The 25,406-nt window shown below is 44.5% G+C and overlaps 12 protein-coding genes across 12 annotated transcripts, besides 23 other annotated features; all 12 read right to left on the bottom strand.

The window, feature by feature from the left end:
• Positions 1 to 464: 464 nt before the first annotated feature.
• Positions 465 to 524: a microsatellite.
• Positions 525 to 654: 130 nt separating this feature from the next.
• Positions 655 to 2,280, bottom strand: Tb10.70.4140 (hypothetical protein, conserved; the record flags this gene model as incomplete). The annotated part of the gene is made up of 1 exon (XM_817488.1): positions 655 to 2,280. One exon carries the CDS (start codon positions 2,278 to 2,280, stop codon positions 655 to 657), a length of 1,626 nt encoding a protein of 541 aa, XP_822581.1.
• Positions 2,281 to 2,746: 466 nt separating this feature from the next.
• Tb10.70.4150 (hypothetical protein, conserved) lies at positions 2,747 to 3,763 on the bottom strand (the record flags this gene model as incomplete). The annotated part of the gene is made up of 1 exon (XM_817487.1): positions 2,747 to 3,763. One exon carries the CDS (start codon positions 3,761 to 3,763, stop codon positions 2,747 to 2,749), a length of 1,017 nt encoding a protein of 338 aa, XP_822580.1.
• A 240-nt stretch (positions 3,764 to 4,003) lies between these two features.
• Tb10.70.4155 (60S ribosomal protein L38) lies at positions 4,004 to 4,252 on the bottom strand (the record flags this gene model as incomplete). The annotated part of the gene is made up of 1 exon (XM_817486.1): positions 4,004 to 4,252. One exon carries the CDS (start codon positions 4,250 to 4,252, stop codon positions 4,004 to 4,006), a length of 249 nt encoding a protein of 82 aa, XP_822579.1.
• A 43-nt stretch (positions 4,253 to 4,295) lies between these two features.
• Positions 4,296 to 4,324: a sequence feature (AT_rich).
• Positions 4,325 to 4,710: 386 nt separating this feature from the next.
• Positions 4,711 to 4,732: a microsatellite.
• A 208-nt stretch (positions 4,733 to 4,940) lies between these two features.
• Tb10.70.4170 (hypothetical protein, conserved) lies at positions 4,941 to 5,405 on the bottom strand (the record flags this gene model as incomplete). Its single annotated transcript, XM_817485.1, has 1 exon — positions 4,941 to 5,405. One exon carries the CDS (start codon positions 5,403 to 5,405, stop codon positions 4,941 to 4,943), a length of 465 nt encoding a protein of 154 aa, XP_822578.1.
• Positions 5,406 to 5,699: 294 nt separating this feature from the next.
• Positions 5,700 to 5,732: a microsatellite.
• Positions 5,733 to 5,935: 203 nt separating this feature from the next.
• Positions 5,936 to 5,963: a microsatellite.
• A 137-nt stretch (positions 5,964 to 6,100) lies between these two features.
• Positions 6,101 to 6,133: a microsatellite.
• A 119-nt stretch (positions 6,134 to 6,252) lies between these two features.
• Positions 6,253 to 6,276: a microsatellite.
• Positions 6,277 to 7,106: 830 nt separating this feature from the next.
• Positions 7,107 to 7,126: a microsatellite.
• Positions 7,127 to 7,516: 390 nt separating this feature from the next.
• Positions 7,517 to 7,608: a sequence feature (T-rich).
• A 493-nt stretch (positions 7,609 to 8,101) lies between these two features.
• Positions 8,102 to 10,213, bottom strand: Tb10.70.4200 (fatty acyl CoA synthetase, putative; the record flags this gene model as incomplete). The annotated part of the gene is made up of 1 exon (XM_817484.1): positions 8,102 to 10,213. The coding sequence occupies one exon, from the start codon at positions 10,211 to 10,213 to the stop codon at positions 8,102 to 8,104; it is 2,112 nt and encodes a 703-aa protein (XP_822577.1).
• Positions 10,214 to 10,795: 582 nt separating this feature from the next.
• Tb10.70.4220 (hypothetical protein, conserved) lies at positions 10,796 to 11,719 on the bottom strand (the record flags this gene model as incomplete). Its single annotated transcript, XM_817483.1, has 1 exon — positions 10,796 to 11,719. The coding sequence occupies one exon, from the start codon at positions 11,717 to 11,719 to the stop codon at positions 10,796 to 10,798; it is 924 nt and encodes a 307-aa protein (XP_822576.1).
• Positions 11,720 to 12,399: 680 nt separating this feature from the next.
• Positions 12,400 to 12,432: a sequence feature (T-rich).
• A 346-nt stretch (positions 12,433 to 12,778) lies between these two features.
• Positions 12,779 to 12,832: a microsatellite.
• Positions 12,833 to 12,844: 12 nt separating this feature from the next.
• Positions 12,845 to 12,902: a microsatellite.
• A 23-nt stretch (positions 12,903 to 12,925) lies between these two features.
• Positions 12,926 to 14,047, bottom strand: Tb10.70.4250 (protein kinase, putative; the record flags this gene model as incomplete). Its single annotated transcript, XM_817482.1, has 1 exon — positions 12,926 to 14,047. The coding sequence occupies one exon, from the start codon at positions 14,045 to 14,047 to the stop codon at positions 12,926 to 12,928; it is 1,122 nt and encodes a 373-aa protein (XP_822575.1).
• A 414-nt stretch (positions 14,048 to 14,461) lies between these two features.
• Positions 14,462 to 14,512: a microsatellite.
• A 181-nt stretch (positions 14,513 to 14,693) lies between these two features.
• Positions 14,694 to 14,747: a sequence feature (T-rich).
• A 183-nt stretch (positions 14,748 to 14,930) lies between these two features.
• Positions 14,931 to 14,958: a sequence feature (AT_rich).
• Positions 14,959 to 15,782: 824 nt separating this feature from the next.
• Positions 15,783 to 15,818: a microsatellite.
• A 106-nt stretch (positions 15,819 to 15,924) lies between these two features.
• Positions 15,925 to 16,008: a sequence feature (GA-rich).
• A 318-nt stretch (positions 16,009 to 16,326) lies between these two features.
• Positions 16,327 to 16,423: a microsatellite.
• A 206-nt stretch (positions 16,424 to 16,629) lies between these two features.
• Positions 16,630 to 16,662: a microsatellite.
• A 22-nt stretch (positions 16,663 to 16,684) lies between these two features.
• Positions 16,685 to 17,131, bottom strand: Tb10.70.4270 (hypothetical protein, unlikely; the record flags this gene model as incomplete). Its single annotated transcript, XM_817481.1, has 1 exon — positions 16,685 to 17,131. The coding sequence occupies one exon, from the start codon at positions 17,129 to 17,131 to the stop codon at positions 16,685 to 16,687; it is 447 nt and encodes a 148-aa protein (XP_822574.1).
• Positions 17,132 to 17,498: 367 nt separating this feature from the next.
• Positions 17,499 to 17,523: a microsatellite.
• Positions 17,524 to 18,053: 530 nt separating this feature from the next.
• Positions 18,054 to 18,074: a microsatellite.
• A 431-nt stretch (positions 18,075 to 18,505) lies between these two features.
• Tb10.70.4280 (delta-1-pyrroline-5-carboxylate dehydrogenase, putative) lies at positions 18,506 to 20,191 on the bottom strand (the record flags this gene model as incomplete). The annotated part of the gene is made up of 1 exon (XM_817480.1): positions 18,506 to 20,191. The coding sequence occupies one exon, from the start codon at positions 20,189 to 20,191 to the stop codon at positions 18,506 to 18,508; it is 1,686 nt and encodes a 561-aa protein (XP_822573.1).
• A 957-nt stretch (positions 20,192 to 21,148) lies between these two features.
• Positions 21,149 to 21,171: a microsatellite.
• A 279-nt stretch (positions 21,172 to 21,450) lies between these two features.
• Positions 21,451 to 21,478: a sequence feature (AT_rich).
• A 19-nt stretch (positions 21,479 to 21,497) lies between these two features.
• Tb10.70.4300 (U2 splicing auxiliary factor, putative) lies at positions 21,498 to 22,241 on the bottom strand (the record flags this gene model as incomplete). The annotated part of the gene is made up of 1 exon (XM_817479.1): positions 21,498 to 22,241. The coding sequence occupies one exon, from the start codon at positions 22,239 to 22,241 to the stop codon at positions 21,498 to 21,500; it is 744 nt and encodes a 247-aa protein (XP_822572.1).
• A 742-nt stretch (positions 22,242 to 22,983) lies between these two features.
• Tb10.70.4310 (hypothetical protein) lies at positions 22,984 to 23,553 on the bottom strand (the record flags this gene model as incomplete). Its single annotated transcript, XM_817478.1, has 1 exon — positions 22,984 to 23,553. One exon carries the CDS (start codon positions 23,551 to 23,553, stop codon positions 22,984 to 22,986), a length of 570 nt encoding a protein of 189 aa, XP_822571.1.
• A 221-nt stretch (positions 23,554 to 23,774) lies between these two features.
• Positions 23,775 to 25,121, bottom strand: Tb10.70.4320 (hypothetical protein, conserved; the record flags this gene model as incomplete). Its single annotated transcript, XM_817477.1, has 1 exon — positions 23,775 to 25,121. The coding sequence occupies one exon, from the start codon at positions 25,119 to 25,121 to the stop codon at positions 23,775 to 23,777; it is 1,347 nt and encodes a 448-aa protein (XP_822570.1).
• Between the last annotated feature and the right edge of the window lie 285 nt (positions 25,122 to 25,406).

Below are 25,406 nucleotides of genomic sequence, written 5' to 3'. Positions count from 1 at the left end.
CGAACAGAAACTATGGCAGTAAACGACCGCTACATCAAAGGAAGATCGGCAGGGTGAAATGACCCGCCGTGGCAATCGAATTAGCACGAAGCACCATTAAAGATAATTCCTTCACCGTGGAAGGTAACGGTAATGGCTGCAGTAACAACAAAGAATAAGACAAGAAAGTAACAGCAATAATGATTGTCATTGCCAAATCTCAATATTTCCACTCACATCAACGTTAACAATGCACATGTTTCTTCATGGACCCAACAGTATTCCCACAAAATACATGGTGAGAGTAGGGACGAAGAAAAAAAAATAAAAAGCTTTCAAATGTAACGCTTTCGTGGCCCACGGGGTCACCACAGAATCGACGCTCACAACTACCACGGCCATTCCTTCCCTATGGCACACACACACACACACACCTCAGTTCCTCTCTCGCAATGATAATTGTAAAATAACAATCGTGCAATTTTTAAATAAATAAATAAATATATATATATATATAATAAAACAAATAATAAAGAATAAACAAAATACAGTTGATACAAATAAACAAATAGCAGAAGCCACCACAGCATCCCCCTTGCTTTCACACCGCGTTGCGCGAGGTGGCATAGTCAGGTGGCAGAAATCGCCCGCATCAGCATCGGCATCAAGACTTTTTCACTCTTTTATCAACTGTGTTGCTCTGCAGCGCGGGCAGCATGTTAAATCGCCCTTGGTATGTTGCATTTCCTTAAAACAGCGTCTGTGATAAGCACTACCACACCCGGTGCAACAGAACACATGCAATGTGTCGAAAACATAAACAAGAAAAGGCAACACTGAAACATCTTTGATCAACGAGCCAAAAAAATGCTCACAGGTTCCGAACGGTGTACCTCCTCGAGTTTGCTCATTAATGCACTCTAACTTTTGAGCCACCTCCGCAGGGCAACAGATGCTACACACGTCAACACTATTAACAAGGCAAGTCGCACAACTGTGTACAAGAATGTGCCGTAAAATTCGAGATCGCACTTGCTTGAGGTAAACAGTCGTATCGCATTCACCACACAAAGCGGCTGTACCTTTGCTGTATGCCGCCAACTGCGAGATAAGGGAAGTATCTTTTATAAAAGCCATTGTGCGCCCAGCGCTCTCCTGACGGAACAACAACTGCCCACGGCGTACATCCTCAAGGTCAGATAATGACCAAAGTTCACAGTTCTCCAATAAATACCGCCGGGTGCGTGGCACGTAGCAATCAGCGGCAAACGAGGCGGCATCACCATCACTGGCAACAAAGGTGGCTACATGGTTGGTAGCTGAGGCGTTGGTTGTGGTTCTGGAGGGGCGACGATTGCTGTCCCTTTCAAGTTCGACAGGAGCGTCGTGAAGGTAGAGAAGGTGACGCAGCACAGCACACTTCATGCCCACATCACGCAATTTCATCAACTGCGATCGCAGGTTCCGGGCCACCCGCAGCAGTGCCACTCGCTCGTATAGTCGTGGATTAAGAGCACACACGCGATAAATTGGATGCTTATGGTGATACTTCAAGAATTCATACGCGTCGTTGCACACTGGTCGCGGTTTAAAATCCCACTTCTTCAAAACAAACGCAGGAATCACCGAATAGCGGCTAGAGTTACACATATTACAGTAGTACATCCCAGTGAAATAACAAAAACGAGCCTCCTTCCACACAGGAAGAGGGATCTTATACCTGTGTAACGGATCCAAGCACTGCTTACAGTACTGACCCTGACGCCGCACAGCCGCGTCCTTCGCCCACAAACCGCGTGGCTTTATGTGTAAGACAGTGGAAAAGCACAAGTTGTGTCTTGTTGGGCACTCCTCAGTTTCACAATCAGTTAGCTCCCCATCTATCATAACAGCGACTGCTGGCAAGTCGCGTGCTGAACAGTGAGGCAAGCCCCCTCGCGTCTGTTCGCTGGTCCATGCGTTCACACCTATTGATCGTGAGGAAACCACAGCCCGCTTCAAATACCTCTGAGTTACATGTTGTTGCTCCACAAAAGCATGGGCTGCCTCTAGAAACCGCAAGCGGCGTCGGCACTCCTCCTCATCATCACATGGCAACACCTCTTCGGCATGACACGATAATGATGGTGTTGGTTCCTCAAGCAACTTCCTCGCACCGGCCAGCAACAGCGCCACTTTGTCTTCCACCGCTACCATGCCACCAGAGGACACTCCACCACGCCCGTTGTTGTTCACTTCGTTGGATAAACTGTGGCTGCTGACGGTTGGAGTCGGGAAACAATCAACGGCTACCTCTGTCATCCCGTAGGCACCAGCTCTTAGTCAAAACCTACTATTGACATTACCATATAGGGAGAGGGAGAGAGAAATGCGCCGAAGGAAAGGAAGAGGCCAAAGAAAGCTAAATTTACAGAACGTATACAGACCTAAACGTACGCGTCCACACGTTCGAAATCCGTGGAGCAGACATAACTCAGATATGCACTGAGTTCCACCATATTTAGACGACATCGTTGTTATTCCATGGACTCACATGTGCGCGCAACACTCAAACGTTGGACCCACATCCGTCGACGAGAAACTGTGTACAACCGCACATCACACATGAGCGTCACGAATAATTGTAAAAGGTGAAAAAGATGGTGGGAGAACTTTTGTCTCCACACCGCCGTCGCCTGCGACAACAACAATTGTTGGGGATGTGGGCAAAGGTATTTCTCTGCATTATGCCTGTGAAAAACTGAAACACATGCACCTCGTATAAGAATTAACGGCCTCTGGGGTAGCGCCTCTGCCACGCATCATAATCACACAAACCAACTCGTTTCAGTTCTGCAACGTAGAGAATTTGATCTGTGGATAGAAGGAGGAGAACCAACAAGGAGAAAGGGAATAAAAACATGCACCACAGCCTCAAGCTTAACCTCAGTCTATTTCGGTGGTCCCCATCCAAAGCTTCTTTGACATATTGAATATCGGAAGAAAGTTTCTGCATCTGATGGTGCGCCAGCTGAAGCGACTCCCGCCGCTGCTGCCAAAAACCATACGCAAAAGCGTAACTAAACACATCCATTCCTGCTGCCCATGGACTGCGAGGAGATACTGCTGCCGTAGAAGGAAAAACTGGAGGGGAATAATGTGGCTGTTGGGAATACCAACCATTATGCTCGTCCCTGATACCAATCGGCACTCCTGAGGGGTGAGTAGTTACGTTGGGATCTGCATATGCTTCCTCGACTCCGGCGTGGCGAAAAAGCTTCCTGATATCCGAAAGCAATTCCCCGCGTGTCGTTGCCATCCACAGTACTTCGCTAAAGTCTTGATTACCAACTCTCGCGTTTTTCAGTTCCTTCCGGAACACAGACCCCACTACATCCCCACAATTTTTCTGCAATTGAGGTGCAGGCAATGAAAATATCTCCTCCACAGATCCCACGCCCACGTCGAATAGGGCAGTAACGCAGTCGGTGGTTCGAGACGCGGAGACTCCCGCCCCCGGAGACGTGCCCGCCGCTCTCAACCGAAAACTATGAGTATTAAAGCGCGAGCACCGGGGCTCCGAAGCGCAAATTGAGCGGAGGCTGCGCATAATAAAATCCCGCTTGTTCCTGCGGGCGAAAGTGTGCTGCACTTTAATAAAACGAACCCGAAGGCGGCATGTTCCATAGTTGAATGGAAAAGGAGAAAAAAAGAAATGACAAAAACGCCAGGTGAGAGTAACACAGAGCGTCACCAAATGCACAAGTACTGCCCATTTGGTGTAGGCGAACAGAGAGGGGCACATCGACAAGGGGATGTGGGGATTGAATACAGTAATGTACTCATTTTTCAAATGAAACAAAAAAAAAGTACGGAAAAGGAAAAAACGAAGCAACTATTGATTGAGAAGCGTGCCACTTTCTTGGTGACGAAGGAAAGAGCAACCGTCCATGGGTTATGGTTACAAAAGCACTCCATTGTGAAACTTTGCTCGGCTCTTCCTTCATCCCCCTATAATTCCACCCAGCGCACGGAGTCGTACAACTTACTTGCTTGGTGTGTTCTTCTTGGCGTGGGAGCGAGCAGTGACGGTTATCTTCTTCACAGTCGGGTGAATGGACCGCTCGATCTTGTCAGCCTTCTTTTTGTCAGCCATCACGAGGGTGTAAAGGTAGCGGCTGCAGCGTACCTTGAATTTGGTTACCTTTGGGTTGTGCTTAACCTTCACACAGCGGACGTCCTTACGGCTGCAAATGGCGAGGAACTCCTTGAGGTTCTTGATCTCTCGGGGCATCTGTCCTTCTTCGCAATGGTGCTTCTCTGTTTAAATCATGCAGTAAAAATAAAATAAAACAAAAAAAAAAAAGTAAATGTTGGAAACTGTTACGACAATCTTATTGGTATCGAGGTAATGTGTATGAATCAGCAGACAGGAATGAACGCATGGGGCCTACATCTTAGAGGGCGGAAGTAGAAAAGTGCTGCTGTGAAGCAACGTACAAGTACCCGTAATGGCATAAACACTCCTCCTCTACGGCCAACAAGTGCGGAAAAAAAAACAAATGTGAGGAACACGTTGCAAATGTACAACTAACGAACGATACTCGGATCTACTGACGCGCACAACTCGGGAATCACCAAGAAAATAAAGACCACGAGTGGGAAGGCGAGGGAGCTCCCCGTCATTCCCACGCCCCTCCCGTTATTGTACGGGAGGTCCACGCCGTCACACCCAAGATGAATGAAATGACGATAATAATAATAATAATAATAACAGATATTTGATACCGCTATAAACTTAACAAATAAAAATCCCTGCACAACACATCGTAAGCAGATATGATGATATAACTTATTCGGGACGGCAGCACAGACGCGAAACTGTGCTCACTTGGTTATGGTTCCCGTCGCCACTGTATTTGCGTATGTGGTCACACATCAACTTCTCCTTCACATTGCCTTCGTAATGACTTCACACACGCTCAGTTTCGGCGTCGCTCACTGAAAAGTGGGTCGGTGCTTGCCACGTCATCCTCAAATAATTTGCTTGAGTACACTCCCTTACCTGCGTATGATGGGATGTTTAAAAAGTCGGGGTCCTCGACTTGTCGCCACGGTTTGATCAAATAACGATCACCCTTGAGTTTTCCAGAAAGCCTCGCCTCCGACTCGCTCTTTTGATCAAGCTCCCGCTCACCAGCTAGCTGCCGTGCGGAGTAATACAGCACAATCTTATTATATGCGAGCAAAACAAAGAAACCTGTGGCTACTGCAATAATGGGAACACGGAATTCCTCCCACAACAGAAACAAGATACCATACAGCTTCACATTACCGGCGTTGTCGTACAGAATATGCCGCTGCCGCTCCCGGGCAATGCGGTCACGCTCCCTATCACTGTGTTGGCGGTTGTTCCAAGCGCGAAGTGGACGGACACGCCTCAACATGCTCCGTCAGCGTAAGAAAACAAGATGTCTACGGTGTATAAAACCTGCAAAACGTAGAGGGATGCAGTGCAGTGAAAATTACGCAAGTTAATAGGCTCCAACAATAAGGATGCATGTTTCATGGAGGAAAGACAGTAAAAGGAAGAAATGTGAAGCACAAAAACAGTGAGCTCATGATATTTATGTAGTAAAATTCATACAGTGTCCCTGCGTTTTTGCGCACACACAAAAAATCTGTTAGGGGGTTCATGTGTGCGTTGTCACGGGAACCAAGTGTCCTCCTTCCTCCTCATGCACACACACACACACACACGCACACACACACACCTCGTACAAACACAAACACCACGTGGTGACTGTTTCCATCACCTCACCTACACACAGCGCTGCAATGGAAGAAGGAAAAGAACATTCATACCTAAAAAAACAAACAAACAAACCTATGATTACGGTAGTCTCTTCATATCCATCTCACGCCTCTTCGGATGCCGTCAACTTCACATTGGCGTTTGTGGTTGTATTTGTACGAGGTGTGTGTGTGTGTGTGTGTATTTGTGTCCCAGTGGTGCCAGCCCTCTCCCACTTTTGTAATTACCTCAGGTATGGGCTTCTGAAAAAAGATGGAGGAGCCCAACAACCGGACAAATCAAACACTACAATTCCCTTAATCATCTTCCTCTCAACATCCTTTCGATCACACGCACACACACACAGACGTATACACACACGGCCCTCAGCAACACTAAAAGTCGCCGTAAACATTTGGGTAACAGGAAGGACTAAAAGAGAAGACAAGTCATCATATTAGCGTGTACTTAAGGGATTTATTGCCGTATATAAATTAACAATATATATATATATATATATATATGCACATGCACACACATGTACATGGATGCACGAGTTAGTGCTCGACGGGGAAAAAAATTATACAGGACAAAATAATGAACATGAAAAAGTAGGGGGAAAAAAAAGGGCGTAAAGAGGCTAAACCACAAAAACAAAACAAAAGGGAACAGTTATGGTAGTGGGTAACCCAACACCGTGGTTAAGCAACACTACTCTTTTTCGTCCACGTCCTCTCCTCACCTCTCCCTAAAACCCCCCCCCAAGTGACATCATCAGACACAACGATTGCAACGTGTGTACATTGTGAAAGTTGAAGTCACTCATCCTCTTCTTGAGCGAACCTCTAACGAAAGCAAAATAATATATGTATATAAACACCCCCCTTCCGCACATTTTCCTCCGTCACTCCATATGTTTCCCTTTTCTCGTTACTAATCACCCTCCATATTTACAGAAGAGGAACCACGGAAGAAGAATAAGAATAAACCATGCACAACATTATCACTTATGGTATTTCTCAAATATGGTTCTTTCCTCTCACCTTTGCCTTTTTTTTTTCTTCTAATTGCATTTGATTCATCTGTTTTCTTTTTCTTATCCGTTTTTTTTGTCACTACTCACACTATGATTCCCGTGACCATTTGGTGAATCCACTGCTGCTAACAAACAGAAATGGTGGGAAGGGAAAACAAAAAAAAAAAAAGGTAAATCACGTTTTCCCCAGTTGCCTCCCTGGTTTCAGAGTTGATCACTCTAACCCACGAACCTTTCCTTCTTTTTTTTCTTTTTTTTCTTTGCACGTGTGTGTACGCTTGTAGTATTTCTTTCCAGTATTAATTCATCTCTCAGTTGTCTCTCTCTCTCTCTCTCTCAATTCCCTTTTTCCCCTAAGGCTTCTCTCTTTTCAATATTAATTTAGTTTCTTTCCTTCACCTCAGCAGTTTTACATACAAACCTTCCCCTTTTTTTTTCTCTCCCTGCGTCATATCTTTAGTGACCTGCCACATGCAACCCCCTATGAATGCAAACGGTTTACGAACAAATGAGAAAAAAAGTTAATTGAAGTTCTCTTCCCTTTTATTTATTTTTTTTCCTTTGAAAAACGCGAGCAGGCACCTTCACCTTCCCATCTTTACATATATCATATATAAATAAATAATCATACACTACGCGCAACGAATGATGTGAAGCAACGCAAAGATAAGGGGGGAAACAGAAGGATGAATGGAGAAGAAAGTTAACTTTCCGCCTGTCGGTAACCGAAAGAAGAAAAAAAAATCAAAGTAAAGGTACGAAAAAATGAAGGCAATAAAGAAAAAGAAAAAAAGGGGGTAAGAAACAAAAAAAAATAGAACCGCGGGTGGGACAGGCACAACTCTCAACAAAAAAGAAAAAATGAGCATCTCGCCACCACATGTGTGGCATTGGTACAGTGAAAGGGTGGAATCGAAGGGGTGAAACAAAAAAAAAAGAAGAATCAGTGAAGGAGGAGAAACGGTAGGAAGGTAATCGCATACGCACACACGGTTTTACAAATGCAAAGAAACGTAACAGCAAACCACTTGACTCATTAGTACAAGTACGATAATCGAAAAGACGAGAAAAACAAAACGCGATGAAACGAGAGAGGGGGAAAAAAAAGTAGATTTCGGAGAAGGCGAAAATGAAGTTGAATGAAAATGAAAGATGAGGTGAAAAAAAGGGTAGGAAAAGAATAGTTTGGTAGAGGTGAGGGAGAGGTAATATGGGAAAACAAAAAAAATGAGACCAAAGAAACGAAGTGAGAAAAGTCGCAAACGTAAAATAAATAACGAAGTGACAAAAAAAAAGTAAAAAGGAGGAAAACATCAAACATCATTGCGGAATATCTCTTCGATCAGTTCTTTGTAACGTTCATCAATGATTCGCCTCTTCAACTTGGCGGCCGCTGTTAGAACCCCATTTTCTGGGGTCCATTCATCACTCAGTAGGCGCACGTCCCGCACAATTTCGAAGCTTTTCTTTCCAGCGGCCCTTCCAGTTTCTTGAAATGATTCACACACCTTCTTGCGGAGTTCAACATTTTCGAGTATCTCGGGATATGTTCCGCGGATTTTATGCTCCTTTGCGAAGGGCATGATAAGTTGCTCTGTTGTGAGGGCCAGTGCAGCTATATAACTGCGCTGTGGATGAACGAGCACACACACGCCGTTTGGTGTGCACAACTTGTTTTGCCCGTAAGTGGCCTCCAAGGACTCCAAAGCCAAATACTCGCCGTTGGAATTCTTTACAAGGGCCTTCACGCGACCAATGATGCGCAAGGTACCGTTTTTCGAAACGCAGCCAACATCACCCGTGTGGAACCATCCCTCGGAATCAATAACCTCCTCCGTCAGGGCCTTCTGTTTGTAATACTCTTTAAAGAGGAATGGCCCGCGCAACAAAATTTCTCCACGAGGTTCTGGTTTATCCGTATGCCGATATTCGGGAGTGTCGAGAAGGCGCAACTCCACAGTGTCGATCATCCGACCAATACTTTCGGACTCGAGGCTGCCTGGGAACTGAGTCCCTCCACAACACACAGTCTCCGTTAGGCCCCAACCCTGAATAACAGTCCCCAGTACCACGTTGATGAACTCCTGAGTAGCTGGAGACAGTGGCGCCCCACCAGAAAAGTAAAGCCGCACATTCCCACCTGTTGCCTGACGGACCTTATTGAAAACTTTTTCATTGAGGTAGGGAGTCTCCTTCCCATCCCTCAGAGCCTTGAGACGGGCCTGATATCCCCTTTCAAAGACTGTACGCTTTATTGACCCGGGACTGGGTAGCATTGCCTCAACATTTTTTTTAATGGTATCGAACACACGCGGGACAGCAGAGAGAACAAACGGTCGATATTCGACCAAATCACCGTGTGGTTTAGAAAAAGTGTTGGTAATTGTTCGAGGAGAACCGAAACCAATGAGGCATCCCCTGAGCATAAGGATTGACAGCACAGCCAGTTCCATAATGTGGGCCAAAGGAAGGTACGAGCAGTACGTTTCGTCATCTCGTGGGTCACCAAATACTTCGGACAGTCGAATGCTGAGCGCATAGACGCCACTAGCAAGGCTTCCGTGTGTGTGCACTACACCCTTTGGATCCCCCGTAGTGCCGCTTGTGTACATGATAAGAGCGGTATCATCACAATTTTCACAAGTTGGGATGTTTAACTGAGCCTTTTCGCTCTTCGCACCCATCTCCACCACGGTAGACCATTTGTACACCCTTAGGTCCATAATATCTACGTTAGTGGGTAAATCATCCAAGTAAATAACCACTGGATTTCCCATTTCTTTCAACTTCACTTTGTCAAGGAGTACGGGGACATTCTTCCCGTTACAGATGATGCAGCCGCATTGAGCTTCCCTTAACGCGTAACGGAGTGCATCCTCACCCAGATTGGCGTACACTGTTGCCACAATCATGTTGTGGCACCAGGCGGAAAGCAACGACGCATACCACTCCCAACGCGTCTCTTCAAACAGAGCAAGGCATTGTCGCTCCTGAAGCCCAATTTCACAGAGACCTTTAGAAAAATTTTCGACGGTTTCCCAAAGCTGCTTATAGCTTATATTTCGGCGCCCCGGTGAGAAAACATACATATCCATCGTTTTTGACTTGCCGCTCGCATCCTTCACCACATTTCTCTCTACCCGCTGCATATTGCGGTAGGCCATTGCAACCTTCTCCCCCCGTAGCCCACAAATCTCACGGATTAGTTGTATTAGTGGCTCCCCATGGTACGCATCATGTGACATCTTTTCGAAATCCTCATCAGTAACGTCAAACTTACGGTAGACCGGTGATGCATCCTCCCGTTCTGTTCCCGCAACTACACGGATTTGGCATGGCAGTTTGTTGTATTGCAGAATGTCATCGTTATCGACAAGAGATTTTGTGTTTCTGCTCTCAATAAGGGATGCAACGCAGCCACCCATTTTTTTTGTTCTTTAAACAACGTGCGATTGCGACTCGCCGATGATTACTCTGCGGCTTGCCTACGTCACACGCTATGTATTATTTGCAACTTTGTTTTTACGAGCCTTTACCTTCTATTCTTCTCTTCTTGACGTGTCCTCCCTTCCCCTTTCTTTCGGTGGTTTTCCTCAGCTGAAAGGCACAATATTAGCGAAAAGTCAATTTGAAGGTTATTTACAGAACGGAAACCAGAAAAACGAAAAAAAAAAAGATATCGTAAAGAGTGTAAGGGAGAAGAAGAGTCGGGTCCAAAAAAAGAAAAGCAGTGAAAGATACAAGAAAGTCCTTTGTGATTGCGCAAAAACAAAAAAATGTAATGTGCCGTTACATTCCGCTGCCGGTTCCACCAAATGGGTCGGAGGTAAATAATAGGTGCTGAAAGGTGTTGCTTCACAAAACAAAAACAACCCGAACAGTATTCACAGGTGAGAGTAAGGCGCAACAATAACGCAGATTGGCCTTTGTTTCACTTCCCTGCATCACCTCTCTCATCCCTACAACATCCACCACTACACCACTGCGAAAATACAAATACAAGACCTTCAATCTGGAGTCATTCCCGGGTAAAGTGTCACATGGGGGCCAAGGAACCGACCGGCACGATTCCACGTGGGTGGAATCCAGAATATGCGTCGCCCGTGAAGTGCTGTGTGTGGTGTCATCACATGCCCCCGCCGCCGCCGCTCAAGTGATTGTTGCGATGCACGGGAGAAAAACTTTAACCGCGGCTCCAGCGACAGTCGCTCCTCAAATTGAAACAATGGAGGAAATCCCCACGGTGTCATGGCTTCGGAGCGCTCCACAATCCGCTGATACAACTCAAAGTATGATGACATAGGCCGCCGTGTAAGACCCATTCGTCGCATCACGTCTGCTGCTGCAGAAATGCCAGCGAGTCGCGTTGCCGCTCCACCTTCGAGCTGCCGCTTTGCGATTTCACGGTAAGCTGGGCTGCGCACTGCCGATTCAAAGAAGCGAAACGCCGTCCGTTGAGTCATCTCACCACTTGCGACAGATTCTGCCAGTATGCGCAGATGGTTATATATCAAGCGAGACCGCATGTCGCCTGGGTTCAGGACAGACATTGCCGTGTGACACAACCAAATGAACATGTCATCATTTTCCGATAAAACGTCATATACCTTTTTAAACCGTCGCCCCGAGATAAGTTGATCGTATGAAGCACCTTCTATGAATTCCACAAGAGCTTGGAACTCGGTGTCGCCGCGACTGGCCAGGTCCCGCCTTGATCGCTCACCCTCGAGGTTCTTGGGAATATCCTGAACCTCACGCATGGCCTCACCACCGGAGGAAAAACGCGCCTTCTGCTTTTCCTTCAACGGGTCTGTTGTGAAGGCTGATTTGATGAAATGTGCAGGAAAGTTCGGTGTCGGGTGGATAGGCACAATTACACGCCGCTTCGCCGCAAACACGGACTTATCAAGAAAAGCGCAACTACATCGCATCGTGATCCTGACGTTGCCAGTCTATGCTTGAACGCTAATATAACTTGTACGCAGATTGCAGCAACCCTACAATGGATCGTTATTTGCTGTTACTGTTTTTGCTTTCGCTATTATGTCTGCTCTTTTCTTTTCTTTTTCTTTTCTCCTTCCCCTTCACCACCACCCCTCCTCACCACCTTTACCCTCCCACTTGCTTTGTTTGGAGTGCGCGTAGTGCAGGCGCCCTAAATAGAATAAATTGCATAATAATACGGAAATGTCGTGAAGCACACACACAAAGACACACAAAGGGAGAGACAAAGAGATAAAATCCGAAAGAAAGTAAGTAATCGCTGACCAGAACGACACGAGACATCGAATGGAAAAACAAAGCAAAAATGTACTGACGGTGTGGTTTAATGTCATAATAAAAAAAGAGGGAGAGACAGAAAGGCAGACAGGAAGAATTTTAATCGAGTCTCCTTTAGTCCAGAGACGGAAAACAAAACAAAACAGAAGAGGATGGAACATCCAATGAAAACCTCCGCCATCACCACTGGTGTGCACGTTAAGCCTCATTACTGCTGCTTGCGAGTGCTGACACCAATGAGGTTGCTTTTCAGTACAGCTGTTGTTGTTTTTCTTTTTTCTTTTTAAGGAAAAAAAAACTCATCTTTTGCTTTTTGTTTATCTTTAAATTGAAGGAAAAGGAAAAGAAAAAAAGAAAAGAAAAGCCTTGTTTTGTTTATTTGCATGAAATGCCAACTACTGTTCACTCCTCCCTCTCCTGTTTCTTGTGTCTTACTTTCGGTGGTGGTTTCTTTAAGAAACAAAAAAATAAGGAGGCTTCTCAGATGGAGGAAGAGAAGAAAGAAAAAAATTGAACGTGTGGCGGTACGCTCAGAGGTGTGGGAAAACGGAAAACAAACATGCAGTAAAGGGTATAAAACTCGGGGAAATGGGGCGATCTCTTCCCTTTACATGCGTTATTAAATAACGACCGATATCCATGTGTTCTCTCGTGACAATGGAGAAGAAAGAAATGCACAGACACAGAGATAAAGATAAAAAAGAAAAATAAAAATAAAACAGAACAGAACAGAACAAAGCAGAGTAAAGTAAAACAAAGCAAAGGGGGAAAACGAGAATAATAAAACATTAAAAATAATTGATGATAATAATAAAAATAATAAAAGTAATAGTACCGAAAGACCCACAATACACTTCTCAATCCTCATCATCGCTAACTAGTAGGTCTTGTGAGAAAATTGGAACGAGTTCCTCGATCCTCTTCACCACATCCTCCACAGGAAGTGTACCACAGGCTGAAAGTTGCATAGTCCCCACACCGTGACCGTCCTGAGTCTCAATCATTTCACCAATGAAGGAGCGAAACTGATCAAACCATGGGTGACGCAACGCATCATCAGCTGTCGGTCTGTCACGTGGGTTAAATGAAAGAAGCTTTACGGCAAGGTCAATCACCGAATGCGACTCCACCTCATTGCTCTGAAAAAGTGGTGAACTTCTCAGCAACTCCTGCAACATCGGAGAGCACGGTTTCTTCTCCACAACAGAAAGAGCATATTTTCTTGCATTCGCAGAAGCCCTAGCAAACGGTTGCCCCTGCTCAAACACAGATGCTGGCGGGGTGCCAACAAGGTGGAAGATGTGATTAAGTTGATCCGCAGAGTCGTTCCACTTTCCAGGGAAAAGATGACGTCTGAGCACCAACTCACACACGATAACGCCAACGCCCCAAATATCATTGGCAGCGTCGTACTCGGCATCCAAAATAATCTCTGGCGCCCGATACCACTGCGTTACAACACCAAATGACAATTGCTCGTCGGGATCAAAGAAACGACTGAGACCGAAATCACACACAAATACCTGCGAATCGTGATTGACGAGGATGTTACGTGGAGACAAGTCACGGTGAAGTACATTACAGCGGTGCATGGCACGAAGAGCTAGTAAAAGTTGACATGTAATGTAGCAGATAATTTTCTCATTGAGCGGGACGGATTTGTTCTTGATAACGGAGGAGAGGTCAGAAGGAAGAAAGTTCATTACGACATACACATCCTTTTCACGACTAGTCGGCCGAAAAAGAAGTCGGCACTCTACGACCTGCTCGCAGAACTGTAAGTTCTGTAAAATTTCTATTTCACGTAACACACGCCGCGCGGTCTCGTCACTTTTCGTGTAGTTCGGTATTTTCTTGATGGCAATTTGATCAATTCCATACAACGCCTTGCAAACCACACCGTATGAGCCTTGCCCAATTATGGACTCCACCTTAAACACAGGAGGCACATCAAAGATAAGCGGAGCATTACTGTTCATTATTATGTTGCGTGTAAAAAAAAAAAAACACAGCTTAATCACTTGACCTCCGCCTGTTCCTGTCAACCTACTCGTAACCGTTTCCAACTCGTTTTCCTTTTATATCGATGTTATTATTGTCACACACAAATATACGTACACGCCTCAAATTCTACTTCCCTCGCCTACTCTTAGCTCCTTCCTTCGTCTTCCAAGTTTCCTCCTCCCTTTTTTTTAAAAAAAAAAACTTCCTCTTGTATGCCTCACCACGTATCCGCGTGAGTCAAAAGACTGTGCAGGAAAAAAAAAATGTATTTAAAAAAAAAGAAAGAAAAAAAGGTGGCAGGTAGAGACAACAATAATACTGTCATTAGTAGTAACATCAGTTATGGTGGTCTGTACCAGTGCAACACACAGGCGAAACAAATTACATGAATATATATTATATATATATATATATTATTTATACATATAATATATATCTATTAGCCAAGGGTTCAATAATTCTCGCAATGTCCACTCGCAGAGTAGTTAAACTATTTAAAGAAAAAAATAATTAAGAAAGAGTCCATAAAATGTGGATGTTACTACCATTAGTCAAAATTACCTGACCACATATCAGATTCCTTATATGAACATCTATATGCAAAGAACCTGAATGGTGAGTAGAGAATAAATCAAAACAAAAAGGAAAGGAAAAGAGAAAAGAAAAGAAGGGAAACATGCGTATAGCAAAAATGAGGAGGAAACAAACAGGTAGTCAGTTAGTCATTGATTTAGTGGGAATATGGTTAAAGCATATTGTTTTTTTTTTTAAAAAAAAAGAAGGGAGACAAAAAAGGTGAGAATATTGTCTCCAACAGCGATACGGATTACTTTTACATGAATACACTTGCACCGTCGCTTTTTTTTTTGTATTTATTAAATTTAATCTCTTTCTTTTATTATTATCACTTCTCCAACACATCCCGTCCCCATTCCATCACTAACTAATCTCCCTCACACCATAACTTATCGGTTGCTATTTCTTTTTTTTTTTTAAATCACCGATGCTGCGAGACAGAAGGATGGAAATGAGGAAAAAGGAAAAGGAATAATAAAGACTACGACGAAAATCCAGCAGTCACATCCGGGGAACTTCCCTGAAGCAACTGAAAAGAAAAAAAAACAGAAGACAAATACGAAAATATATACAAATAGCATCATCTCAAATCCTTTATTATCCTTTAAAAAAAAAAAAAGAAAAAAGGACTTGAAAGGTATAACAACACGTGAAAGGGAAAACGAAAAAAAACAAAAAAGAGCAACAACTACCCTCCTCTGTCTCACTCATACAACAGAAGAAATAAAAAAAAATGAGGGTAGTCAAAAAAAATGATATGACAAAGCAACAACAACAACAAAAAAAAGGGAAACGCACGCAAAAACTGTCTTTTTTTCCGCTTTTTTTTAAAAAAAAAGAAACAAATAATCGTTTTTCTTTATTAATATAGTGTGGGAATAATAATAATAAAAGAGCGTGACAAAGCATAAATAATAATTGCAATACACATGATGAAGCTTTGAGTGGCGACGAGTTGTACAAAATATTCTCAGTATTTTAGCATCACCAGACAAAAATGTACAAACACCACCGCGTGGAAAAGATAGCGACTGAAATGCAAAAAGAAAAGAAGAAAAAACGACACACATCATAAAATCACAAATAATAATAATAAAGATTCTAGCAAAAAGAAAAATAAAGTAAAAATAAGCGTATATAAATACATATATATATATATATATTTGTATAAAAAAAAACATTGACTAGAAGATAACATTCAGGAAGGGGTACAAAAATGAGAAAAAAAAGGATGAAATAAATTCTCCATCTGATTATAACTAATAGTCTCGGTCCATTTCTCTCTTTCTCTCTCTCTACACCCTTTTACTCCCCTTCTCTTCCAACCATCTCTTTGCTTTCTCTTTTTCTTTTTCTTTTTGTAAAAAAAAAAAAAGATACTGCCACGTGCTCATAAACAATAGTATCCGAGGCTAAATGAAGGAAAGCATTATACCAATGACGATGCGCGCAGGGAATAAAAATATCGTTTGAGAAAGAGTGCTTTAGACGCAAGAAACACAGAAGATATAAATATACATATATACATGGTAAAAAAAAAAAATAACATCATAGCAGCTTTGAAAATAAAAACAAAAATATCTGCGAGAGCGGACGGTTAAATACCTTGACCACCAACCCAGCACTAAGCGAAAGCAACAACTAAAAGAGGAAAATCATTATCAATAACACGTATGAGTATATACACGCATATATACACACATAAGCCTACACACACACACACATATATATATATATATATATATCAATAAAATAAATAAATATAAATATACATACTCGTGTTCTTTCCCTCCACCCATTTGCCCCCACGCGCACATTGTCGCTAATGGTTATAAAAGATACCGAGGGCACAACAACACGGATGAGGGGGAAAAAATGTAGAGCAATGCTTTAATAGTCCCGACTCCGCCAACTTGTGATATCACTCTGATACTTGATGTGTTTCATATTCAGACTTTCGCGCCGCGGAGCAACATTCGTGTCTTTTCTTCTCTTTTCTTTTCTTCTTTTTCCTGCTTGCTGCAACCTTAGACATTTCATCGCTTCTTGTGTCTCTCCAATACATCGCTGGCATTCCCTGATTTGCTGACTTTTTTCGCACCATGTCGAGGCTCCGACTTTGCTGCCGGGTTTACGGGTTTCTCCCTGCAACTTTGTTGTTTTGTCCCGGTGTTCTGCTCCCATTCCGCGGCATCCGGCACTATTTGAAGCGCAGGAGGCAGCGGAGGTTCTTCGGGCTTCGAGGTGGTGGTGGCAGTTATATTTTCCACATGACTCAACAGTCGGCGGTGGGGTGATGGAAACGATGTTGTGAGAGGTCCCTTTTGACCAACAACTCTTACCTCACCAGTAATGGCAGAGCGAGCGTAACGGGGCGGCGCTTCCCCTTCTTGCGGCTGAGGACTTTCAGAAACGTTGGAACGGGCTCGGAGGCGTTTGATAAATTCACGCATATGAGCAGTACTGTCTCTGCCTTTCGCCATGAGTGTTGCGGTTTATAAACGTGAATGGAGATGACGAATAAAGGTATATAAAATTGTATGAGTGCGTACGTGCGTGCGTGTGTCTGACTGCTGTTTCGTTCAACCACACGATATCTCGCTATGCAATCCGCACGAGGCTTGCGCCGAAAAATGCGCGCACTGCTCTGGTGCGAGAAACTCCACGACTCAATAGACTGCCCTTGTTAGTCACTGCCGTACGATATGTCTGTATCAGAGTGAGTGGATGTGTCTTAAAAGCAGGAATACAAGAAAACAAAAAAAAAAGAAAATAATGACCAAAGGGAAAAGAGGAAAAAATGGAAGAGTACACATGGCATGTCCCCTCAGGGCGCACGACAAATCACTTTATATATATATATATATATATATATTGTTTGCACTACTATCATTATTCTTATGTTAAATTTCGATTGCCCTCCTTCTTTTTTTATTCACACACAACACTAAAAACAACTGTCTACAATCAAACAAACCGTCATTTTGTGTCGCTCTCCCCTCCCCTCCCATTCCCGCTTCACCCTTTAGCGCCCCTCACGTGACGGATTTTTTGCATTGTTTATGGAACACCGATTGACCCAATTTGCGTGGAAAAAAAATAATAACCAAATAAATAGTGGTAACAATAATGGTAATTAAACCAACACAAAGATAATTTAAGACGCCAAACATGGGGAAATTTTATCGATAACAACAATGTAACGGGGAATATAAGGAAGCGGCCGCATCCCCACGGTATCCCGTCACACGCACACATGCACAAGAGAATTCCTTTTTTTTTAAATCTGAACTTCTACATATTTTGTGTCTGTAGTTCCTTCCCTTTTTCCTCTTCCACATCTTTACAACATGAAAGCGGAATCTGCACACGTGTTACTTACAAAACTAAAAGGGTAAAAAAATAATATATATATATATATATATAACAAAGAAAAAAAAAGGAATACGAGACGCACTCTCTAAATGTTGAGAGGGGCGCGTCACCACTATTCTGTTGTTATTTTGATTTTCGTCTTTCACCTCATGTTATCCACATTTTTTTTCTCATTTTTCCTTACCATTCGCCCGCCGACGTATTTTTTTGCATTTTTTAGCTTGTTCCTCTTTCGCCATTTAACATGTCGAGTGTCCACTCCCATTTTCTTCACCACCACCGTATCGATACTTCAATGCCTTTTGTCAAGGCTGATGTTCATGTCGTTGATCCCTTAATTTTAACTTTCCTTCGGTATCCGTTTTTTTTTCTTGTGTGTGTGTGTGTGTTGCAACGATTGCCTTCCGGGCTTTATTCACGATAGTTGTAATCCTCTGATCTGCTTCCTCCGCTATTTTTTAATGTCAAGAAAGACAGCGGGTTCACAGAGTCACGTAGTCGGGTAGCTGATGAGGGTAAGAAACTTGGGCACTGTGGTCAAAATTCTCCTTTATGGTCCGCGCCGACACCCACCGCGTTAAAAAGAGAGCACTTCCCGGTTTGTCGTTGGAACCGCTTGCACGCGCGCCTCCAAATGGCTGTTGCCCGACAACCGCCCCCGTACACTTGTCGTTGATATAATAATTGCCAGCAGCGTAGCGCAAATGTTTTTCCGTCGCATCGCGTATCGCCTTGCGGTCCTGCGCAAAAATGCTGCCGGTTAGAGCATACTTTGTTGCGTTGTTTACAAGGTTGCATGCCTCTGACCAGAAATCTGGCTTGCTGTCATCATACACATGCACTGTTAGTATGGGTCCAAAGATCTCCTCACGCAGAAGCTGTGCGTTGGGGTCCTTAGCCACAATAATGGTAGGTTGAATAAACCACCCCTCCGACTTATCACAGCCACCACCAGCAATGATGGTGTAGGCACTGGAATCCGCCTTGGCAATGTCAATGTACTTCTTGTTTCGGTCGAATGCAGTCTCATCGATAACAGCGCACATGAAACTCTGGAAGTCATCGGGTTGGCCCATCTTCAGCTTCCCATGCAGTTCCAACAAGTACCCCTTTAGCTCCTCCCACCGACTCTGCGGCACGTAAATCCGTGATGTGGCGCTACATTTCTGACCCTGATACTCAAACGCGCCGCGCACCGTCAGAGCAGCTGTCATTTTCATATCAGCCGTCGGGTGGATGAGGTGAAAGTCCTTTCCACCTGTTTCGCCGCTGATGCGCGGGATGTTGCGGTACTCCTCCAAGCGGGAGTAGATCTGTTTGTTGATAGAGAGGAAGACGTTCGTGGAGCCAGTAAAGGCGACGCCAGCAAGCTCGGGATGAGAATTAACAACCTCAGTCATTACCTTTGGTTCACATGGCATGAAGTTCACCACGCCCGCGGGAAGCCCCGCCTCCTCAAACACCTTGTACAAAAGATAGTTTGAAAGCACAGCATTGGGTGAGGGCTTCCATAAGATCACATTTCCCATTAGTGCGGGGCATGCCACAAGGTTCGCTGCAATTGCCGAAAAGTTAAAGGGCGCAATGACGGATACGAACCCCTCAAGTGGTCGGTAATCAAGAGCGTTCCAAACCGGACCACTTGCGGGAGAGATCGGCTGCTGATTGTACAACTCCTCGGCGTACTTCACCGAAAATCGAAGGAAGTCGCACGATTCAGCAATCACATCAATTTCTGCCTGGAAGGGATTCTTGCTCTGCCCGAGCATCGTGGCTGCACGCAATTCGTGACGATATTTCGTCGAGATAAGATGTGCCGCGTGCAGAAATATTGCCGCCCGATCTTTAAAGGGCATCTGACTCCACTCCTTGGCGGCACCCAGTGCTGTGTCAATAGCCTTTTGTGCCAACTCCGGTGTTGCGTTATACCCCTTCGCAACCTGCTGTTGGTGACTAGATGGAATCATGCGGTTGATGGCGTTATCAGTGCGGTATTCCTTCCCACCAATAACTATTGGGCAATCAGTAGCACCACAACGCAGGCGCTTACACGCTTCCAACGTTCCACGAGCAGAGTCCGAACCCGGTTGAAACGAATCCATTCGCTCATTCACCGCAGGGGGTGACTTAACGAAGGCAAACGCAAAAGGCAACGTACGGCGAAGCATTTCTGTCTGTTATATTCCGCTTTCTTTTTCTTTTTCAGCAGGCGTTGGTTTGCTTTTCTTCTTGAAATTGGTTTCTTTTGACTAATTAACGAATGAGAAACAAAAGCAGAGGGAAAGTACACATATATCCCTCAACTTCACCTTTGTTGGTATTTCTCCACGAGCGCCAACCAGTGACATGATTTTCTGCACAGCTGCTCGGACGCGGGCAGGTCGAAATTATCGGCACTGTTAAACATCAGTAATAATAATGATAAAAATAAAGGAAGCTGAGTCACAGTTGCAGCGACGAAGAAAGAACCGAAAAAAAAAAGTGAAAAAAGAAAAGTGGTGATGCACCACCACCGTATTCAAATAGACAGGGGCCTTGGCACTTGGGCACCATCACAATTTGAAGATTGTGGTAAATTTATCTTTTTTCCTTTTTAACTCCTTCTCCTCACCACTATGTCCATATGGCAATGTTATCTTCGAATGGAACTCACTCGATTATTCCGCCAACCTCTACGCACAACCACGCACATCATCATATCGCACCCAACCGCGTGGAAAAAGAGATGTAGGCACCTTATATGTCCCTCTTTTCTCCATATTCTCCTTTATTCTTTCTCCGGTATTTTCGTCATTTTCCCACAGTTTCCCCAGTCCTCAAACATTACCCTCCACAAACACGCACTGGATTGGTCTGGTGGCGCTCCGTCGACTGGATGGCACCAGAAGGCCACTGATGGTGAAAAGGAGGTACAAAACAAAACAGTGGCCATTCCAAGCGCTCACTCCTTCCCAAACCGCCAGCCTACGCATCAGTGCTTGAGCTTCCCTCCCCCCTTAATGTCTCCCTAAATTCACACCTCACAACACAACTCTCGCGGTGAAGCCCAACCACACGCCGTTTTCCTCCCTCTTCGAAGCGTTTGCATGCACAAGTAGTGTAGAGAGGGGCTATTGGTCTAGTTGGTGTGTGTGTGTGTGTGTGTGTGGACGCATTGAAGAGGGAGAGAAACGGCGTGAAGTTAACCCTTAAACTCTCAAATAGCAGCTGACACATTAACAGTACAAGGTGCCCCCGCCCTACACCCACAGAGTTCTTAGCTCACTTAGTCGCCCATCTTCTTTCACGCTAGTCAATTTTTCTTTATTTTTTTTTCTTCATTAATTGAAGACCCCCCCCCCTTATCCCCTCCACAACATAATACGCGTTCATTACCATACGGCATTCTCAAACAGAACCCGCGCCGCGAGCCCGAATGACATCTTTGTTATATTATATTTTTTTATGTTTATTTTCTCTTTTCTGCTCCTATTCTTATTTTAAGGGGCATTCGCGAGAGATGTGACCAGATTTTCCACAAATATGGCACATGTCGCTGGAATACCCCCGAGGTGACTTTTGCCTGTCCCTCCCGCGCTCCTTCGAGCGTTCCTTCGAGCGCTCTCCACCACGTTCTTTTGAGCGTTCCCTCTTGCGACTGCTACTGCTGCTGCTGCTGTGCTTCTCCTTCTTTTTCCAAAACTTAGCCTGCTCTTTTTCTAACTTCTCCATTAATTTCCGAGACACCTTCATGATGTGCAGGTAATTACACTGCGGTCCGCGTTCGCATTTACCCTCCAGGTCCTCCTTACAGCAAGCCTCAGCAAAGTTTGTTACAGGACTCAGCTCCGGCAACAGAACAATGTCGTTCAATTTCTTCGCCTTTAGTTCCCGTACGATGCGAGAGGCATCGTGACTATCTTCAAAGCGGATATAAACGTTGCCAAGCAAATGGTCTCCGAGGTTGCTCACAACGCGCAGCTCAGCAATCCGTCCAAGTTCCATAAACGTCCGCCACGTCTCCTTGTAAAAGTGCTCAAAATGCCGCCTCAAATACTTCCTTTCAAAGTGAAAATTCCATTCCCTATCCTGAATGTGCTCAATAGCCGCGGGGTTCGGGTACATGAAGGGAAAAAGAACTGTCGGCGAGGTGGTTGGCCGGACATGAACCTTCGTGCAGCCGTCCCCATGCCGACAGGCCCCCATTTTGGAGAAAAATATGCAACGGTCTTGATACATTGCGGTGCCACAGACAGATGAAGCAACTGAAGGAGCTAACTAACTGTCTAAGACCTAAAAGAATCAGCGGTGTATATCTAGCCAGACAAGCACAAGGTGTTGCCTCCACAATAGAACGAATGAATTTGTGGTAGCAGCGGCGCGGAAAGGTACACCTTATCACCTGGTAGTGTTTGTGTCGGATTCCTCGGTTCCGTTGTCTTGCGGGCTAATGTGAGCAAGACGAGATAACGGAAGTCGCGTACACGTGCAAACACGAGAAAAAAACGTTATTAGTACTGTTGCTCGAAGTAGCGAAGCCTAATTATCAATAAAGGATGGGAAAGTAGCAAAAGAAAAGAAGAATAGTACAAGAGAGAATCCAGTATGAAGCAAATTGTTACACCTAACTACCTTCCTTTTGTTGGCTTCTTTTTTTTTTTTAGTTGCTTCCTTTAAGACCTACGAACAAAATTTGTCCATGAAGCTAACAACAAAAACAGTTTCCCGTAACCGCAAGGTTACAGCAAGAGTTTTTTTTTTAAGCAAAGAAGACAAAGTAAATAGAAAGTAAACTTCTGAGAGAAGTCTCCTCTGAATACTTGATGTCCTTGTACATCCACGCTTTCGATTATTTCCCCTACCCTTTGCTTTAACCTTTCATTATGTGAAGAAATGATCTAATGCAACCTCAACTCTCTCTGCAGAAGTTTCGTTTAATTCTCGCACACTTTCTAACCTTTCTCTCGAACATTGTTTCCCTTCAACCACCACCTCCATAAGAGAAGGGAAGACAAATTACATGCACAAAACTGAAAAGGGGAAGAAAACACCGCAGGAGCAGATACATCGCGTCCTTGTTGTATTCTAATACCCCAACGCCTTTAAAATATAAATCAGTAAACAAAACAAACAAAAAAGAAAAAGGAAAAGGATAAAAGGGATAAGAAACGCCTCCGCACCGCTGCGGCCCGAAGTACGGACGGGTGGGCAGGAAGAAAGAAGGGGGCAGCTCCCACGAAAATAAGGGGAAAGGGAAAATCGAAGGTCTTTTAAATTTATGAACAAGAAGAGGAGGAAAGAAATCCCTTCCCGCAACCGTCGCCACCACACGAAACATAACGCGTATGCGCCCACGGCCCATTAATCGGTACCATTTCCCGCCACCATCAGCAGTTATGACGTTGAAAAGACCCTTCTCATCTTCCCAAACCAAAACACACCTCATCTGCTCCTCCACACCGTCATGCTTCACAGCAACGACAAATAAATTTTTAAAAGGAACAAAAAAGAAAACGACATTGCGGCCCTCCAGAAAGAGAGCTCCTTCCATGTATCACCGCTACAACGTCCACCCCACCAGACGACCAGGAGGAAGCATGCAGCACAACAAAATGTCAAGAAAAAAAAAAGGAGAACTAGATTGAATTTCAAAAAAAAAAAACAAAAGAATAAAAGGTGAAATATACAAAAGCGACTCTCTATGACATGGGACGGAATTTCTCAACGCCACATTGGTGGACAGTCCCTATAGAAAATTGTACGTTCCTTTGATTATTGAAAATGAGACGACGCACCGGTGTGGGTGTACAAAGTGGAAACATCATCACATCCCATAACTCCAGCGACACGATGCAACACGCTTTCATTAACTACGCTACTGTCATACGAAAACTGCCTACGCGGACACAACGCGCAGCCGTACGTTACATGACGACCCAAAGTGGACAGGGCGCGACTTAAGGCAGCGTCGCCAAGAGAACGAGTTTGCTGCAAATCCTCAAACTTCTTCTCGCTTGCCATGCCCCTACATTTGAAAAAGTCTCGCGTAACGTCCCGCTGCGATTTTACTGCGGGTGCTATTTGCTGTTGCAAGCACCCCCTCCATGTGGTGGCAAGCACCAACTCACTTTGTAGCCATATATACGGTACATCACACAGGGTCTTCTGTGAAGTTTCCAAATACTGCTTCCCTCCAAGTGCTGTTTCGCAATGGTTCTTGTACGGGAGTAGCGTAGGTTCATGTGTACGGGCGACAGGTCTCCCCGCCACAACACAAACGAGTCGCTCCAAATAAACTTGCACAACAGCGACCAAGCAATAATCTGATTCACCCTGTAGTGTGACGTCATCGAACTGCAGAGCTTCAACAAACCGAGAAACCACGGCGCTGCGTGCTAAACCCCGTGCACCGCACTCAAGTACATAGCAAATGAACTCATCTGCTGTGGACTCTTGCACTTTAAGGCACACTGGCGCTGCACCGGCGCGGTATCTTCTCTGCATTGCCAAGTTCTGTCGTTGAGACCCAGCAAGTCTATCGAGTTGCACGATAACATCTCTTGAAGCAAGCCACACACAATGACCATCAGCAGCATCTAATTCCTTACGCCTTTTGTTGGAGAGTGCCTGGGGTCGACAGAACCTCCTGTGCAAACGTATATCTTCAGGCATAACGGCGTTATAAATCATTCCACATATCCTGCAGGTGGTCACGCCACCAATGTCACTTTGACCAAAATCCAGACATGTCTGAGCCCCTGAACGAGGGCGTTTGCTACTACGTGTTGTCAGTGCGCCGTATTTACCAACATGTTTCGTCTGAAAGGGGAAAGCGGTTACGCCACTGGGTCTTGCTAAAGTGGAACCCTCCCCGTGATTACTGCTGGAGCTTTCTGGCACGTTATCGTCCAGGTAACATGACGCAGAGACATCGGTAGAATGCTTCATGGGTGGCATTGAGTCCAAAAATTCATGTTTCTCCTTAGAGGAAAAGGCATCAACCAACTCGTCCCCCTTAACAGCAACATGAAGATCAATCACATCACTACAAGCGTCTTTAATCATACCTTTTTTCCCTTTTAGAAAAAAATCTCGGAGGCACATCTGCTGTTTTGTCATTTCCCCCACTTTTTCTTCTATCACTCCCGGGGGCACAACAACCTAGACCAAAGCGCGGCAGAGCTCAAAAGTGGAGGGAAACAGCAGAATAACGTACTTGTAATTTCCATTAGCAACACGCAAAGGCAAAAAAAAAATGACTGAAGGGTACAAAAAAAACTTGGTATCCTGCTGGTTTACTTCGTATACAAAAAAAAACCTCGATAGATTTATGTTTAATCTTTTTTTTTTCGTATGTCCTCCCCCATACGTATTACTGAGAGCGCTCTCTTGATCAACTGGATC

Source organism: Trypanosoma brucei, chromosome 10 (assembly GCF_000002445.2).
Source record: "Trypanosoma brucei brucei TREU927 chromosome 10, whole genome shotgun sequence".
NCBI lineage: Eukaryota > Euglenozoa > Kinetoplastea > Trypanosomatida > Trypanosomatidae > Trypanosoma > Trypanosoma brucei.
The sequence above is the reverse complement of the archived record's forward strand: the minus strand, read 5'-3'. Positions and strand labels throughout refer to the sequence as shown.